This window comes from Anneissia japonica, unplaced genomic scaffold (assembly GCF_011630105.1).
Source record: "Anneissia japonica isolate Jap-2015-1 unplaced genomic scaffold, ASM1163010v1 scaffold1005_len2656397_cov198, whole genome shotgun sequence".
In the NCBI taxonomy this organism is placed as follows: domain Eukaryota; kingdom Metazoa; phylum Echinodermata; class Crinoidea; order Comatulida; family Comatulidae; genus Anneissia; species Anneissia japonica.
Window position 1 is genome coordinate 2,401,343 of NW_022683792.1, and position 19,865 is coordinate 2,421,207.

General features: G+C 31.0%; 1 protein-coding gene across 2 annotated transcripts in view; it reads right to left on the reverse strand.

Moving 5' to 3' along the window:
* Positions 1-19,865, reverse strand: part of LOC117102499 — a 76,963-nt gene that overhangs the window by 38,172 nt on the left and 18,926 nt on the right. For both annotated transcript variants that reach the window (XM_033242801.1, XM_033242795.1), the window contains exons 2-3: positions 9,744-9,871; positions 9,205-9,337 (exon numbers count right to left, since the gene is read on the reverse strand). In XM_033242801.1, coding sequence (XP_033098692.1) covers positions 9,205-9,337; positions 9,744-9,871 — 261 coding nt within the window. The remainder of the gene's footprint in view (positions 1-9,204; positions 9,338-9,743; positions 9,872-19,865) is intronic.

Below are 19,865 nucleotides of genomic sequence, written 5' to 3' on the forward strand. Positions count from 1 at the left end.
TAGTAAGTTTTAGGTCTGCGATTACAAATAATTTGGCACCGTATGCTAATTATTTATGGCGTAAGACACGGCCGACAAAGAGTATTAATAATGTCTGTTTGCATTTGCGACAACATGATAGCACATTGCAATATAGCTAGCGCGCTTGTTTCTAACTGGTACACTGTCTGTAATGACAGGTTTCAAATTCAATTCATGTCCCAAAGAATGAACTCAATGGGAGATAAACATTATGAAATAATATGCGAGCGCACATGGCACACAACATCAGAAAACCATCCCAAAAAACCATCCCAGATTACTAGTAGTCTAAGTAATAAAATTTACTATTTTCTCATTTTTGTTGGAGAAAACTCTCAGGTTGAAATATGGGACTATACCTATTATTTCACAAAGCAATAAGTTAATATGCCAACTTTTATTAGCACATCATGGCAATAAGGCCTCTACAAATTAAAGAATCAAACACAATTTCATAACCTAAAATTTTTATCCAGACCCACAAAAAATAAGGAAATTATGTTTAAAGCTCTGTATGTTTTACAAACGATTTTTGTAAGACACAAAGAGAGTGTTCGACAAAAACAGTTATATGGATACAGATTTTTGAATATTTAAAAACTGGGGAGAAAAGGTAAAAAAGGGACTTGCCCTAATATGGACATATTTTGCAACTTTACCAATCAGATTGAGCAAAAAACCAATCCTGACTTTTAAGTGATCTAATCAAATAAATTATTTATATGAGACATGTTGACAAGCACATTTTTATCTAGAATCAACGGATAATCTGGTAAATTTCCGTCATATCTGGTAAATTATATCTCCAAGTCTGCTGCTAAAAGTTCTCTACTTTCTCAATATTAATAAATAGCCATTCTTGCTGATTATATACAGGGAAACTACCATAATTTCAAATAAAACTACTTTTTTTTATAAGAACCAGTACAATTTTGCCCAGGCTCAGTGTTCTTATTTTTTGGCCGAATTCAGGCTAAAAATGTTCTTATTTTATTCTTATTTAACACAATTCCAAACGCAGAAAATTGCTTTTTGTACAGCAGCATACTACTTTACTGGAATTAGGTAAGTGGCCCTGGAAAAAGTGGGCCCTGGAAAAAAGATCCCAGAAAAAAAAAGGCTCCAGAAAAAAAAAGCTCCAGAAAAAGGGCCCGGTAAAAATGGCCCCAAATGACAGTACACCTACTGATTATAGAGAGTATTACGTAGTCACACTTACTGCACATGAGCTATAGACATTATTTTTTGGGTTTTTCTATTTAAAAAAAATGAAAACCTCATTTTACAGTTTACCTCAGCCTCAATTTGTTCTTATTTTGTTCTTAATTTTTAAGCAATTTCAGGCTCAGTGTTCTTATAAAATGTGTTCTTATAAAAATAAAAAAAAAGTGTATTCCCTTGTAATTTCAATAATCCTACTAGTCTGACAATAAATACACAAGGGTCCTGTAACCACAACAGTCTCCTATACTCCCAAGAGCAAGCAAGAGCCCCTGGAAACTAATTCAACTCCAACAAATTCATGTTTGCATTTTTTTCTCGCTGAATTTTGTATCATCACATGTAGCAAAACACAATGTGTTGAAATAAAGCTCATTGAACCTGATGATATAGCCGGGAAACTACGAGTACCAAAGTAATAAAACTTAGAGCCATTGTATTTTCTAAACATACCGCAGTCTCACAACAGACACTATTATAATAGTTAAGGTTACAACAAGGAAAGTAAAACAATTTTAAAACAACAGAAAACAACTTTAGCTTCATGAAAAATCCAAAAAGAAAACTTACCATATGGATAATTGAATTTTAAGTATATTGAAACATTTTAAAAAGTAATGAAATCTGGTAAAACTTCTGTCCCGTACTGAATTATCTCCAGGCCGGCCCCTGTCTACTCTTCACACTTAGAATCAGCAAGCTCCAATGGTTATGAATCTAATGATAATATTGACAGACCAGTCTGTTAATATGTTATAGTGTAATGAGGCATGGGCCTGTAGAATGTCAGCCTTATTTGCTGGTCTTACTGATTACAATGAGAAACTAAGGCCTGGATACTGAGGCTATAATACACCGTAAACTGGTGTACAATTAATATGTAAACAAATATGTAACATAAGAATAAGAGAAAATATTGGTAGCATATTGTAAATTGCAAACTGCTTCATTCAATAAATATTGTTTTGAATAATCCATGTTATTGTTATATTTGCTAACAAGTTCTGAAGCAAGTGCATCTGCCTGATTATTCTAAAAGCCTTCCTTTACTCTATGCTTTACACAGATGTTCTACACTACCGTACTCATTAGAATGGTGAGTACATTTTCTGGAAGTAATATTGAAGTAAGCAACAGAAAGAGTGACTTTTATATAGGATCTGTGCTTAAAGCTAAGTTATTTTATCATTCCTCCTACCATGTTTCAACATTTCAGCAACAATTTCTTTCAATGTAGTTCATCCCATTATTTATTGACATTTAAGCAGTGAATACACTTTCATCAGGTATTCAACAGAATACCTGAGCACTATAACCATAGAGTTATAAAATTAGTACAGTATATAATTTTATAGCTCCATGCTATAACTAACCCCAGACGAAACAAGTACTCTGTTTATCAGTAGGAAAGCAAACGTCCAAGTGTTAATGACCAGTTAGCCTTTAGTACCCGAGTTGAGTACAGTACTAGTAAGTTGTTTCCTTTCTATTGTCCAGTTCCAGTTTCCATGGGAAATAAAGTTTAAGTTCATGGAAAATTTGCTCACATTATGTTAATGAATTCTCAATTTTCTTAGTAATACTAGTTAAGACGTTAATGATTTCACTGTCATGTTTGATAGACAGTAGGCTTAGGTTTATAAGCTATACTAATCCCTACACAAGTTGAAGTTAATAAATGAGAGCGAGAAAAGATGGCAACAATAACACTCAGTAGCTGACATGAAGATGGAGGAGCAGATGTTATTTTGCCTAGCTTTAAAGTTAGTGAAGTTACTAACAATGAATATTTTTCGAAAATGATGATCAGGCCCGTAACCACGGGGGATTTGGGGGTTCGCCACACCGCTTTTTGAAGTTTACTACTGTAGTGTTATTTTATCATAACGCAGTTTTCTATTAAAAAACACTTCAGAGTTAAACTTGTGGTAAGGAAACCCCCACTTCACATGAGCCTGGTTACAGGTAAATGATCATGGGAGCTAGTCCCCCTCCAAAAAGATAGAAAAAAAAGAAAATAGAAAGGACAAAAAGAGGAGAATGGTACAAGGTCTACTCCAAAACAAAACAAAGATAAAACAATCACTATAAGAAAGGCATGTTTAACTAACCAAATAAAAATTCCAGTTTTCAAGTTTTAGTTTGTATCTAACAATTAGCAAACCATATTGTGCACAATGAACACGTACATTCCTGTAAATCTGTCCTACTTCCCTGCCCTCATCTCTTACCACTTTGCCTGTCCTCCCAATCCTGAATTCATGTATGTTGACATGACACGTTTTTGTGTCTACTGCCCCCATCGGTAGCCGTAGACACTATGCCATGATATAGCAATTAAAGATGGCAGAAAAGGGTAAATCTGGTGGAGAAATGATAGGTACTACTACCACTAGGTAGGGGGCGCTCTATTGAAAATCGAATAGCATTTGGAACTGCGTTCAAACTCGAACATGCATTATAGAGACGCAGCACACATTTGCCACGAACGCCTTTTACCATCATTTGAAGCACGCCCTCTAGAACATTGTAGTACTTTTCAAGATCAACAACATAACATGGTAACTTTAAGAGTTACTCTTTTTTTAAAGTGTTTTTAGTGTAATATAATACAGTAGTAGTATACAGAATATTGTTATGAAAGAAAATTTTCATGAAAAATCCAGATACACTACAATAATAAATACATCTGCATGTTGAAGAACATAAAATTAAACTCAAAAACAAAAACTCCTGTATAAGGCAGTAGACACACGCTCTTGGTAAAAGCCTATTTTTCAAATTGGAATTTGTGTTCATTTCCCTGATGTAAAATGAAACAAACAAAAAACTGAAAGTAAAGACACATCTATATAAAATATTAAACATGATAATAGATTCCAGGAAAGAAACAAGCATATGAAATAAGTAATAAACTTGAAGTACTTATTCTGTAATTACCTTGGTTCATCAATCACTGTGATTTACACAGAGTCTAGTATGGAGGGTTCATGAAAGGTTCATAAAAACGTATAATCAATCATTTCATAAGGTGATTATTTTTTTCTAAATGATCCAACTTTCTGATAAGAAAACATAATAATATTCAATAAAATACTAATACTAATTAGAAAATTATTATTAGTTTTTTGTATTGAAAAATAAAATGAGAAAATATATTTCTTGCCAAATGACAAGGCATAGCAAATAGCACTTCCTATTCTTTGCGTGAGTATATAAATTGAATGGCACTAGCAGACAACTTATGAATGTTCGTATTAAAAAGTCGGTATATTATCAATAAAAACTAAATTGTTTTCATCTGTGTAGTCTTATTAGAACTTAATAACCTATTTAATTATTCTAAATGAGGAATTTAATGCTTGTATTGGAATATTTGAGTGGTTTTACAGATTTTATAGTTAGTATAACCCTTGCCTTAGACCACACAGGCCGGTGCTTCATCTGCCACTAGAGAATAAACTAGTTGAACAGTAAGCGAACAGCGACTCTTAAAGAAACTAGACTAAAAAAAAGCTGTGCAAAGTAAATGACGATGACATATCAAGATCCGTTGACGACAGTTCAACTAATGGAGTATAGTGTATGAAAAAAGAATAGATTCATCAACATAAATGCAATCACGATTAATACTGACTTATGCATGCTTTCGTCATGTAATAAACATGACTCCATCCCCCTGACGCTAGGTCATGTTTGATGACATGATGAAAACAACTTCAATTATGATTCTTTTTATATTGATAATTTTTTATTAATACATTGAATAAAGACTACTGTATATCTTTAAATAAAACTTAAAATTTAATAATTAATTATTAAACAATAGGATCTATGTTTAAATAAAACCAATATGAACAACCTTCATTGTTCATATGGCAGTGGTAGTAAATGGTGGCTAATACAAGTTTAACTATCCATAAACATTGACTGACCAATGGTAGTGCTTGGGTTTAAAATTCAACCTTGCTAGTGTATTGAAGTACAAAACTACACCCTGGGGGATGGTGAATTGTTCTTCAAGGTACACTAGAAGGATTTATTTTCCCCTTAATCTTTTTTTGGGACTTTTCTGACTTCTTAAAGGTCAACAATTTGATGTACTGTAAGAAGTCAGATCATGGTGATATAGCTCCTAATTGAAGCAAGGTTAAATGAGGTTTTTTTTTTTGTTTCTTTAACACTTCAATTCTTTCCATTCAAAAAAATCTCAAATTCTCTCATATATTGATGGCTAGCATTAACTCTCATGAAATACCCAGCCCACTGTTGCAATCCTAGAAAGGTGGAACAGTACAATGTGCACACATTTCGGTGGCCATACTGATAAGATCTACTACAGTAATCTTTCATAATTTTCAGAGTTTTTTTATTTGAATATATTAATGACCTTTAGTATAAATAGTATCACATGAAGGCCCACAGTATCCTGGCAACTACTGTATACGAGTCTTTCTTTTATGTCCCTCACGTTGTCATCCTTCTTTCCAATTCCAAGGACGGAAACTGTTTACCTTACCTCTCTCATCACTAATGCGCTTACTGATGGGTAAACAGAAAATTAGAATCAAAATACAATGGTAAACAAACTATAAAATAATTAAGGTGAAAAAAGTAAGTCCCATTATACAACCACAAACAGTTTGCTGGTTGATTCCTATTTCAGTCTGTATTTTCTTTGCACCCTTTACTACAATTTACTGGATAGCTTACTTATACTGTATATCTATTTATATATTTTTGTATATGTAAAATATATAAATAATTTTAAAATACAAAATGCAAAATTACAAATATTAAAAACTGCCACATGGGCTACTTAGAATTTTTTATTTTTAATCTTGATTTTGTTCTTATAGTGGAAATCTTGGTAAAGCTACTGTAGTACCTAGGTAACACATACCACAGAACCTATGGCCAAGGACTGATTAATATAGCCTCAGAACAGACTGTCTCCATTCCCAACAACACTAATTGCATAGAGTTGTCATTAATGGTACTGTGTTTGGCATCAATCATTAGTCAATCCCCTATCTCTTACTCTTTCTAAACACCCCAGGGCTAGTTAACTTGTACAGTACTAGAACTGGATAAAACTTAATCTTGTGAGGGATTAATATTAGAAGCCACTTCAGGGAGATATGGATTAATAAGCTTTTTTAACACAACTTAACAACTCATTATATTTTCCTGCCTGCAGTAATATCCATAGCTAGCTGATTTTAGGGACACAATTAGAAAAGTAGTGAAAACATACAAAGAAAATCTGAATTTGCCCAGGAGGTTTTGCTTGCTTAAAGAAGACCTTGTCGATTTTCAGGAGATGCCTCTACCTGCAATTCATATTTAGTCCATGCATTACAACTCTCTATCTATCATTTCCATTTCAAGGGTACCAGGTACAAATCATGAAAAACTTTGCTCAAAAAACTAAAACAACTCTACTCTCTAACATTCCTAATGAGATTCTCCATAAGATCCTTTATTAGAAAGCTTACATTAGTACAGGTATAATAAAATACAGTATACTTGTATACACATGGAGGTATAAAAATTAAATACAAAAAATGTTGTGATCTAGATGAATAGCATTAAATACAAAACCTGAATATAGTTTTATTACCTATCTCTTTTCTCCTGCATTGCAATTCTACATTTGAGCAACCAGGATGAAAAAGCTAGATTATGCTTATCTAACAACACACACCAGTAACTCACCAACTGATTTGCCCTAATTACTGTATTATATTTCATATAGAAACAAGATCCAATTTGTATCTCACAGAGAGGTCTTCAGGCCATGTCCTATTACAAAAGTATCACTTGTTGAAAGATATGAACTCAGGTGTTGAATATGCACTCCAAATATAAGTATAGGGACTTAGAAAAAGAAGATTGTTTCTACTTGATTTTCAGAGACCATTAATGGTCCTATAATCTCATCACATGACCTCAGGATCAGTCTTACCTCATCAACTGCCAATATTCCAATGTTTTAGGGTTGCTCTCCCTGACAACAGTCTCAATAAGGTTTAGTTTGTTTAAGGGACGTGCTCAGAAAATTGGAGGACAAACATGAAACTAAAGGAAGAGGAACCAATTCTGATAAAAGATAGATTAATCAAATACATTTATCATTAATATTTACATAATTAAATAATAAAGTAATTAATGCAACATGAATTCAGATGATATTTTGTCTACTGAGAAATATAATTTCAGAGATCATAAAACAAATAAAAATGAATGTAATTTAATAATGTTTTACATTATAATCCATAATTTAATATATTTTTTATAGTATAATGTTATTTCTATATGTGGTATAACGATCAACTCAAATAAAAATAATAATCACAATGATGTAATCATTATATTTATGAATGGTTAAAAATTACAAATAAAAAAGTAATATTGCTTATAGGTAATAACAACTCTGACATCTACCATATAGAGCTCTAAAATTGAATGAAGAAAGTAAACTATAATAATGTAGTATTACAATTTAATATAAAGTTTTTATCCAATGTAGGTTTTTCTAAAGCAGATTATTTCTTTAAATTTATTTCTAAATTTCATACTTTCAACTTTTAAGAGATGGTTATTATTAGTCAGTCAAGGGGACTTTCCTTTATACCCCTTCTTCTTCCCGTTTTTTAACATAATGTTCCTGGGTGAGTAACCGGATGTATATCAAATATTATTCATGTCTCCGCTGCACCAATAGGCTCTGAGTTCAACTTAGGTTACTGTATGCTTGTAATCTTAGAATTCCTATTTGTTTTTATTATTATTGAAATATCATTCTCTATACTGTCGGCATATTTATTATTCATGGGCTATCTCAAAGTGGTACCGTTAGATTTTAGGAAAGATACAAAGAAAAAGAACACAAAATCAACAAAACACAACAATATCTTAAAGAAACATAAATGTAAAAAATTTTATGAAAGAATAGAATGTTGGAATTATAATATTGTCATATCTTTAAAATTAGTTTATGTTTGATGAAGTAAATCCTTTGTTGAATACAATCCTGAAGGTTATGCATTGACAAACATTCCAAGGTGGTATACCGTAACTACATTATTATGAGTTTGGTTATTTGTCAAATTGTAAAAGGAGACTGTTAAGATGAGCACCAATTTTAACATTTGCTGTAGGCCTATATATACTGGTTAATAAGTAATTATCATTCATTCCATATGAAGGCTAAATAAACACTGATGACCTTTATATCATACGTGTATTATATAATATATTTCTTCATATCACATTGTTTTATCTGAGTATGTGTATTATATATTATATTATTATTAAATCATATTTGTTTTATATGTGTATTATATGTGTATTATATATTATAATATTATTATTATATCATATTTGTTTTATATGTACAGTATATTATATATATTATTAATCATATTTTTTTATATGTGTATTATATTATAACATATTTGTTTTATGAGTATTATATATGTATTATATATTATATTACTATTATATCATATTTGTTTTATATGAGTATTATATGTATATTATATATTATTATATCATATTTGTTTTATGTGTATTATATGTGTATTATATATTATAATATTTATATTATTATATCATATTTGTTTTATATGTGTATTATATATTATAATTACATCATATTTGTTTTATATGTGTATTATATATTGTATTATTACATCATATATATTTTGTATGTGCATTATATGTGCACTATAATTTTATATCATATTTGATGTGTATTACTATAAGCATCAATACCACAGTGGTATCGCCTTGAGAAACTACTCAAAATCAATGGTGCCAAATGGGGAGGAGAAGAGGTCGAACACTTCAATATCCTCAATTCCATCACCCTAATTAACATCATCTTCCTCATCATTTTCATTACACCAATCATTGCAATTAATATGATCACAGAGATAACATATAACTAATGCTCACCTGGAAATCCACCGGGGGGTGATATGAAGCCTGCTAGCCATGATTTCTTTGGAATTAATTTCTTTTTAACTGTAGACAATGATGCAGTAAGCACTTGACACTTACATTCCTTATCTTTGAATCTCATTGACTCCTAAAAGTTATCAATAAAATAAAAAACATTATTATTAATGTATATATTTTCTCTCCCAGATCCGACCATCTATTTTAACTTAACTGTCATAAATCCTCTATGCCCTATTCCTATATGATGTTCATTCGAACAGAACTGTATTCTTTATTAGAGATTTCATCTGAGGCCACACAATCATCACTATTATAAGCTATTATAGGACTTCCTATAGAAATCTATTAATAACCATTGATATCCTACAGGTGTCCACGCTATCAAATTTTTTTGTGAAAAATTTGTGTGATGTGCCCATATATGGGCATGATGATGTCCTGCTACATCCAAATATGGGCATTTAACAGTTATTTGCCAAATCAATTTAGTAGGGGCAAAGCTTTATAATCAAAAAGTTTTTTCATGAGCTCACCTCTCTGGTATTGAAGAAATAAATTCTACCACAACCTTTGCAAAGCAATGTACGTTGCCGTTTCCAATGGATACAGAACTCATTGTTTGTCTCTCCATGAAGAATCTCAAGCAGACCCTCAAAATCATCTGTGAAAATCAAAATGTTTATGTTACTAATTTTTTTTAATTAATTCTGTTAAAAATAAAACATATTAATAATAATAATATCTCGAATCTATATGGCACCAATTGCAAACAAGGTCAAAGGTACAATTCATGTGACTTAAAGTTGCAAAGAGAGTAATAGAAGAAGTTATGTAATTTGGAAGCTGGTTCCAAAAAAAGGCAGAAGTATTGTTATGTTATGATCTATTTTTAAGTTGGTATACAGTAAGAGATTATTATAACTTAGCAATGTTTGGTCAGATTCTGATAGTGAATTCTTTTATTCATAAAGCTCATGCCACATTATCAAATTTTTTGTGACAAATTTGTGTGATGTGCCCATATATGGGCATGATGATGTCATATTACAGCCAAATATAGGCATATCGTAGTTTTTTGTAGCCCCAAAATATGGGCATATCGTAGTTTTTTGTCACATAAAATTTAATAGTTATGGACAGAGCTTAATCTGGAGCAACAAACTGTGCGCGTGGTAAATGTCTGTTGGAAGTTGGAGAATGCTCTAATTCAATTAATCCAAGTTTGATTTATGATTGACAACAAAAATTTTAGTGATATGCCTAAACTTTAATATAAAACATTTTGTAATAAATGTCATTGGTTTTAAGTGTAAATGTATTTGACCTTCAGTTTATTCTCATTTTTATTGATATGACAATCAAATACGACGACAATCCAATATTATTACACCATAATGCCACTATTCGCTTTCTTTCAAACTATGTAACATTGATATATTTTAGAATACTACCAATAATAAAAACATCAAATTATCATTTAACTTTCAAATGCAAGGACCAAATCAATAAACATTAATATATATGTGATTGCTATAGTAAATAAAGCATCTATCACCTTAAGTTATCTAACTTATTAACTCAATACCATAGAGTGCTCAATACCAATTGAGAACTTAAATCTTGGAAGTTTTCAATACACCAGAGGGCAGCAAAGAACTTATTCAATTTGTTAAATGTTTATTTCAGTAATCTACTTTAAATGATACTAGTTAGATAGTGCATCCATCCAAATAAGGCTGTATAATCAGTACAGACCACATTAATAATTAATGAGAATTTAAATTTAAAGGTATACCACAATAGTTTATTGAAGATCATCCAATATCTTCACCAAAATTATATGTTTTGAGCAAAGATCTTATAAACACAAGATAGCGTTCTCCACGATTTACGCGTAACAAATAGAAGCATCGGTCAAGGTTCAAAAGTTTCCCATTTAGCAAGAGGGCGCCATTCATGCGCTATTACCGAAGAGAAAAAGTAATCAGTTTTGGAAGAGGGCGTCCTATCTGTTGCCATGGATCTGAGATGGTTCGTGTTCTGCTCTTCACAGGATTTATACCCTAAGGTAAAGTCGCGCGGTGTACTGTATGGTCAGAGCGGTCAAGGGTCAAAAGTTTCCAATTTAGCAAGAGGGCGCCATTCATGCCTTATTACAGAATTTGCACTCGTAAATCGCGGAGAACGCTATCTTGTATTTATAAGATCTTTGGTTTTGAGTTATGTGCTGTAATCATCTCAGAGAGGGCAGCAAACTACTTATCTTTAATATCATAAAATGATATATATTATAATACATTATAAACAGCTATAGTTGTCAGGAAGTGGGTTATCATGGTTCACAGCAGATTCCCTTCCTTTTGTTATCTTCATTGACATATCTATGGGAGTAGGGTTTGGGTGCAAATCATCTCAAGTTAAATTAGTATAAAATCACCTCATAGGCCTATCTCCCTATTTTGCCAGCTAGTTCCCTTCACTTTATCATTGAGTCCTCCCTCTTCATTCCCCCATGAGAACCTATCAGACCCACTTTTCAATATTCCAATGCCCAGTTTGTCACCCATTACTTAACAGTCCAAAAATATTCTGAAAATTATAATTTTCTAATCACTATGCATTTCCAGTTTTCTGCTTATTTGCAGTTTTTCGTCTCCACTGCTTCAAATCTTACCATCATTCATGTGACAGACATTTCATTACCAAGCTTGTATAACAGCACATCACCTTAACCTAAAAGTGTTCATGTTGCACATAAATGCTTTTTGTGTAATCAGTGAAACAGTGGTACAGGTCTTTTGGCAATTGTTTGACAGAATTCTGATCATAAAATTTGCATTTCTGTTTTCATTAAAAAAAAATTTAAAAAAACACAATTACCTACAATTTCAGGTTTTCTACTAAGAGCTCTATTTTTTTAGATCATCAGTAATTTCATTTGCACCTGATCTCTGGTAATGTTATAAAGACTTGATTTACTATGCATACCAGTATTTTTAACATATAGTAGAAGTGGTAATTAATCACTGTATCAGTTATCTCATGTACTTATAAGCATTTACTAATCTACCTATCATGTATTTTATGAGGTACAGCATCCCAACCTCATTAAAATGCTGATGATATATTTCTACTGTGAACACACCTTTGTAAACCTGACAGAAAAACAAAATGTTTCACACAAAATCACATATCTTGTAATTTTCTATAGTACATTTTTTTGAGGTGTATACCACAATATATAAACTGATATTCAGTACAGCACCATGTCAAACAATGTATTGTATGTTTAGGCCTGTAGTATTTTGCCTAATGAATATTTTGTTGGTTTTTTTCAATTGTTTTTGACAAAATATCTTGTTTGGTTTCAGATAAATGCCAAAAGATAGTGAAGTAAGCGTTCATAATTTGTATTACAAACTACATTCATTCATTATCAGAAACTCTGCATACATAATATATTTTATAATATCACAATATTGATTATTAGGTTTAGATTTTCACGCACTACTTTACAGGCACCATACTGAAATGTACATGAATATTATTAATATTATTATACTTATTTTCATAATCATTATAAATCATGGGTATAATCAATTAAGCTAACTTGGTAATGAAAATACAAATGACCACTGAATTTTTACTGGAAGAGGAACATGTTTGCGTATTCTCAATTTGCAGCTAAAACCAGCCTATGCCCTTGATACACATTAAAACGTACTACACATCAACATTTTTTTATTCTAAAACACTTATCATCTAGAGTATTATTACTGGTTGTTTTAACAAGGATTTCTTATGAATACATACATCTTACAGATTCTTCTTGATGCTCACCAAATCAACCTTGAACAACATACGATATATGTGCTCAAGTATTGCACAGTACCTCATGAAAGGCTGTTGATAATTAAATTAAGAAGTTGGTAAAGGACAATAGATGAATTCTAATGTACTACATATTATAATTAATAACCTATAGTTAAAGGGAACCATTAATCATTTTGTTGATGGCATTTGGCGACATAAACTGTTATAAATTTATATTTAATTTATTTGTTTCAATTTTCTTCTGGATGACTACCTGTAGCTCAATAAGAAGGCATTAGTCCAGATTAAATTACAAACATACAATAAAATACAATAGTAAATAAAATTGAAAGTGGAAAAATTGAGTTGGGTATAAAAAAATCATAACAAGTATACAAGTGATGAAATTTGAGAATTCTAAAAAAAAGATTATAAGGCATTGGTTCTAGCTTTTCTGGTAGAAAGAAGTTACATTTCATTCTAGCTGGTGCTGATTATATGTAAATAGAGAAAAATACAAAATTACTTGGATTCTAGCATAACAAAAAAATAGTAATACATAATTAAAGTACAGCAAAACCTATTATTTATTCCAGCTCATATTGATAGTAATGAGGTGGTATTCAATTGAAATCTAGGAAAAAAAATAATCACAATATTATTGTGCTAGACCAAAAATAATTAAATAACCACAACAAAAAGACATTCATAGCAAGCATAATCTTTTAAAATTAGTTTACATTACCTACATCAGCCTCAAATTAAATTTGTTACTGTACTGTCCCAATTCAAATAATCAGATAATCTTATTCATGAATATTACATAAACTATTAACTATTAACTAAGGCAAAATATTATTAATCATAGCCAATGTAATTTCACAATGTGGCAATTCATTAAATAAAATAGATAAAATATAATCAAAAACATTACAGAATATTGATGCCAAAATCACATGTTGATTGATATAATATTTCAAAAAAATAAATCACTCGATTTTGATAAAAAATCACTCGATTTTGATAGAACACACAGGAGAATTCAGGACAACCCTCAATATCGAAATATACATACATACGTCATTGGTCAAAGCAGACAGATCAGGCTACGGTCTTGTGTGTACTACCAATATATACCATGCACTGCACAACAGAGTGTAGTGATGAGTCATAAATGACCCAATTTCATATTTCTAATTATTTGAAAATGAAAATCCCAACACTAAAACATTGACTCAGAAATGGGAAGGGTGTCTAGCAGGGATATTATGACCCACGATAAATGACTCATTTTATTTATCCAATTATTTATCAGATTTGTTTTCTTGTTTTCACAGCTTCGCAATCAGTATATCAAACGACTAAATTTTATGTCACCTCTTAATAATGATAAAGTTTACCTTTATCATATTTCATCTTGTCTTATACAAGCTATGATGCCATACAATTATTGATGTTCATTGGTTTGCATCATGCTAATTCCAAGATGCATAGTGTGATTAATTTATTTTTCCAACTGTGAGCTTTGGCTGAAATAATAATGTATATATATTTTTTTGATTGTTGAAATAAAGGTACCACAAATAGTGAAAGCTGATCAAGCAATGTTCACTTTTATTTTTATTTCAACAATATTTTGTGAGGGTGATCCATCCAGACTGAGCTGATCAATTGGGACTGTCACCAACTCCTTCTACATTGCAATTGGAGTTGGTAGGCTGTAAAACACTTACCATCCCCACTATTTAGTTGTTATAAGTTTGGAAATGGGGGTATTCAACTTTTAATTTAAAAAAAAAACAAAACAAGTTGTCCCAAATCCCTCTGATAACCAGTAGCATATCTAGGAGAAGCGGAACGTTCACCCAAAAAAGCTTGTGCCCTCCCAGTTTCACCCCACTGGAAATTTTTTTAACAAAAGAATTGCACTAAAATATGTTAAAAATCACATCATACAACCTTATTTTCCCAGCTATCACCCCTTCACTTTATCATTGAGGCCTCCCAATTCACCTTGGTGCCCTCCCATCAGATCCCCTATTTTAATCCCTAAACACACCACGATTGATAACCATTCAAATGTTAAGCAAACTGAGCTAAAAACTAAGATGTCAAGCTGGCATACTTTCTTGAATTTTCCCATTAAGACATTTTTTTTTTCTCAATGTATAAAGAGAATGGTATATATTATGCACAGCAGAAGAAGGTGAGTCATAAGATTTTGAAAGAGTGAATAACTGATATAATAACACTGTTATGTGTACTGTACCACCAGAACATATACTACAGACCATACAATAATAATATCAGCAACAGTTCATATGTATGCCCACAGGTTAATAAAAATTTATATCATCTTTTACGGTTCACCTTTTCATTATACAAATGTACTATTTGTTATTTCCTGGATATATTTCACTAATGTTATCAAAATATTAACATTCCATCTATTATGTCCTTTACCGAAATATTTAAGCAAGTGATAATATGTACAGTATAAAACATGTAATTCCTCCTTGATTATTATAGACCATAGAGTAGATGATGAAAGAATATTAGATGTTTTATTTAGCAAAGCTAAAACCCACATTATTTTAGCAAGAGCCCAACTCATTAAAGACTGATATTCCTTGGAGTCCTAGACAATACGTTATTTACAAATGACATTTAAAAATAATATTTTTATCTTTCTCCTGTATAATACACAGTAGATATCATCAAATGCTATGAAGATAATATTAGTCCTGTCTAATGGATGGAATTTAAGGTATAGTATATCACTGTTTATTAGACAATGAAATAAAATGTAAAACTACTGTTGACAGCAAATCCAACAATTAAATATAGTTGACAATGTTGGAAAAAAGGAGATCAACTTTGCATTTAAAAGTAATTTGGATTTTACCGATATTGAAGCCCTGATTTCAATGACCTTTAATTTGACCTCTCAGTACAGAGGAGGTTTATAACTTTAAGTGATTTTTCTACTTAAAGTCATAAAATAGAGTAAGCAAAGTTGAATTAATCATTTAGCTTAATCCAAGTTGATCCTATCAAAATAATGGATGGTAGGCCTCATAGCTAAAATATAAAGCCAATTTTAGACTAGGCCTACTAGACGTAGGAGGAATTAAGTGGCTATCTCATAAATTAGTCTATAGAGAATGTTGTCATGTTCACGAGATGTAAATTGTAAAATCCAATGCACCTTAAGTATAGAAATTTAAGGGAAAGTAGGTAAATGAGAAGCATGAATGATGATGATGATGAATACATCCCAGCCAATCAGAGTTATCGAGAGATTAGGATGCTTATATTTAACAAGCATAATGGATGACGTAGGCTTGCTATTAAATCATACTTGTATCTTCATGTACAGTACAGTCTCCTAAATATATTTTGCAGTTTACATTACTGAATAAGCCAATTCGTAGTTTAAACTGCCAATGTCCATATCCAAGGTCAATCGAGGTCAATCTACATAAACCTATGTTGCATGTATGTTTGATAATGTCAATTGACCTTCATATGAGCATGTGCAGTTCAAACAATAAATTGGCATATTAAGATCTTATAACCTCTTCCATGCTTCTTCCTCCCCTACCTTTCTATATTTTACTCTGTCTTACTCAGTAGCCGTACAGGTGGCAGGACCAGCGACTTTCGGTCTTTGTGTTACGCTATTCTCATAAAAAATACATTTTCATACATGACTTTAATAATCCGTTGGTTTACAGATTCAACTTTAATGGCAATGAATTGTATCACAGCTGAAGCAAAAAGCTATTTTTAGTAAGAAATTTTGTATCAATCATTTGTTTTATCCATAGTTTATCCAAAAATGATCTTCTTCAGCTAATGATAATACAGATAAGATATAATGCTACTTCTATATACCAGTAATTACTTTCAAATCTTGCGTTATCAAAAAACTAAAGACATTTATCTTCTATAAGTAGCTTTTTATAACTATAGATAGTATGATCACTGTTTCTTTTTTTAAATCATGAGATGAAGAAAATTACATAAGATATTCTATTCGAAGAAAATACGAAAATTAAACACTTTCTTTGTATAATAATATTTAGACAGAAATTAATTACAAATATATTATACAAATAATGGTTTAAATATAGCGCACAAAGTATTCTATGATATCTCAATGTTCTGTAATTATTTAAAGTTTAAATTATAATAGAAAAAATACGTAAACAAACTTATCATCCAAAAATTACATAAAAACATGTAAAATCATAAAATTTTAAGTAAGAAAATATTGCTTTTTGGTCACTTTAACAATTTTTTTTTTTGGTTTGGCACATAAACTACAACTTTTGTTCCTTACCTCATACTCCTACCAGCTGAAAAACTCCTCAAGTAAATCCTATTTACCTATTTTTTTGTAGCTCTACCATCACAGAAATTCTGGAAATCATCACAGTATTCAAATGTATCAAACCTATCTTGAAAAGTTGTCCTACTCTAATTTGTGAGTAAATAATTGACTTTTACCAAATTCAATAATTTCATTTGCTGTTTTCATATGTTAAGTAAATTCTTTAAAAAATGCCAACACAAAAACTAGCATCATTATTTTTTAAATTTTGCATGTTAAGCCAATTCTAAAAATATTAATTTATGGTACCTCTTACCTATAAGCTGCTAATTTTGTGTAGTTTGTTTCAGTTTCATAATCTGTAATGTATTGTACAGTAAGCTGCCTGAATGTATTCAGCAACTTCAGAATTTTAGAATTTACTTCATAATATTTATGTAAGGCAATCATAGCCTTTTAAACCCACACCCTTAGGGTATTACAAGTTATTGTCATTAGCATTATTAGCAGTTGTTATTATTTGTTGTAATTATTATTTGAAAACATTGGTGTCAAGTGTTTAATATTTCTGAATAAAGTATTATGTCTGCCTAGTGGTCTTCTGTTTATCATTCTCTACAACATAGCTTTTCCTCCCACAGTCTTGTTCATATATTACCGTATTCACTTCGACACAGTGTCAACTCAGTTTATCCTACTGTTCATCCACTCTGTATATTTGTTCACTAAAACCTATCTAGCTTCATTTTCTCCCAGGTATGCCCTGTCTTTCTGATCCCTCCTTCATCCTTGTCTCATACATAAACAAGCATTTTAAGTAATGAGAATGTTGCCTAGCTAACATTTACTCAATCTCTGTAGAATTGTAATAGCTTTTAAATGGTTCTGGAATTACATCTGCCAAAGAGTGTTATGCATCAATGGCAATAATTAATTACTTAAAGACCGTAAAAGTTGGGTATTGTGGGTCACGTAGCAGTGTTTGAAAACTGTGAGCTTATAGTTCCTCATGTGTTTAAGTGCCATAAATGCCAGACTCGATAAAAGCCTGAAGCATGCGTTTTGAAATTTCTGTAACAGTTGTTTGCACATGTGCAAACCTAAAACGATTGTATCATTTTTCTAGATATCTTGACTCACATTTTTTGACAATATCTTTCCAGTTAATTGGGCATGAGTTTCAAGGTTGCCCCTCTGGGGTGCTGGTGCCTATATCCTTTCAAGTTCATGAAAAATTGATCCTTTGATTATTTGACATGTTAAATATAAAATGATAGACTAACATTGTGTGAATGCAGTTTTTAATGTTGTGATAATGATGTGGTAATAGTGATTATAATAATGATGATAATATTGATGGTGAGTATGATAATATGGTTATGATGATAATAATGCTATTAATGGTGATATTGATGATGAATGGGAGTGGTTCTCTCTGGATGGAAGTGGTTCTCGGACATAATGTTACAGTAAATTAAGTTTACTTATTTAGAGACCAGGCCCTCCCCAGGTATTTTGATTGCCAATAAAGAATAAGAATAAGGATGATGATAATAATGATGAATGACATTGATGATAACATTAATGGTGATGATGATGATAATATTGATGATGTTGAAAATGACGATGATAGTATAAATGGTGACGATCATGTTATTGTGATGGTGATGATATGATAATAATCTATAATGATGATAATATTAATAGTGATAATATTGATGGTAATGATGATAATATTTACCTCTGTGGTATAATGAAGGCACTGGGCAGCATACAATTAGAAGAATAACATTCTGCAATCTCTGCTAATTTATAATTTACACAGTATGTACAATATCCATGATACTCAATAAATTCAAAAGACGTGTATTCAAATGCTTACCGTATACTTCGTTTCATGTTTTAGGTAGAAGATACACCTATACATGATATATTATAGAGCTTAGCAGCTTCAGGGGTATAAAATATCCACCGCATATTAATAAGGAAAATAAAATTATTGATAAAGAAGAGTTCAACTTGAGGTAACATGAATGAATACCAAAATCAGATGACTCAAGATGTTAATGTGTACTCATAAATAATTGCTCTCATTTTTCTGGGGTCTTTTTGACTGGTAATTTTTATGACTCCATACATATACATTTAAGCTGATTTATTCATTATCTTAACAGCTGAACTTGTGTATTTTACAGTGATGTGGCCCAATGGATTTCACAGCTCCAAGCAAGTATTTGGTTACTATAGAATGCAGAAGGTATCTATTCACATACTATAATTACTTTGATGTGCATAAAACAATAAAAAAAATCCTGTAGGACTTTAGAGATTTAGATCCCTAAAACCATAAACGCACTAATTCAAGCTCTCATTAATTTTAATTCTAATTTCCTTTTCTGAGCCATGGGAATTCAACAACCATGTTTCACAGAATTTATATTTTATATTTAAGTTACTAGAATACAAAACAGGAAGGGTTCCAAGTTTTTATGGATATTTGTTTATT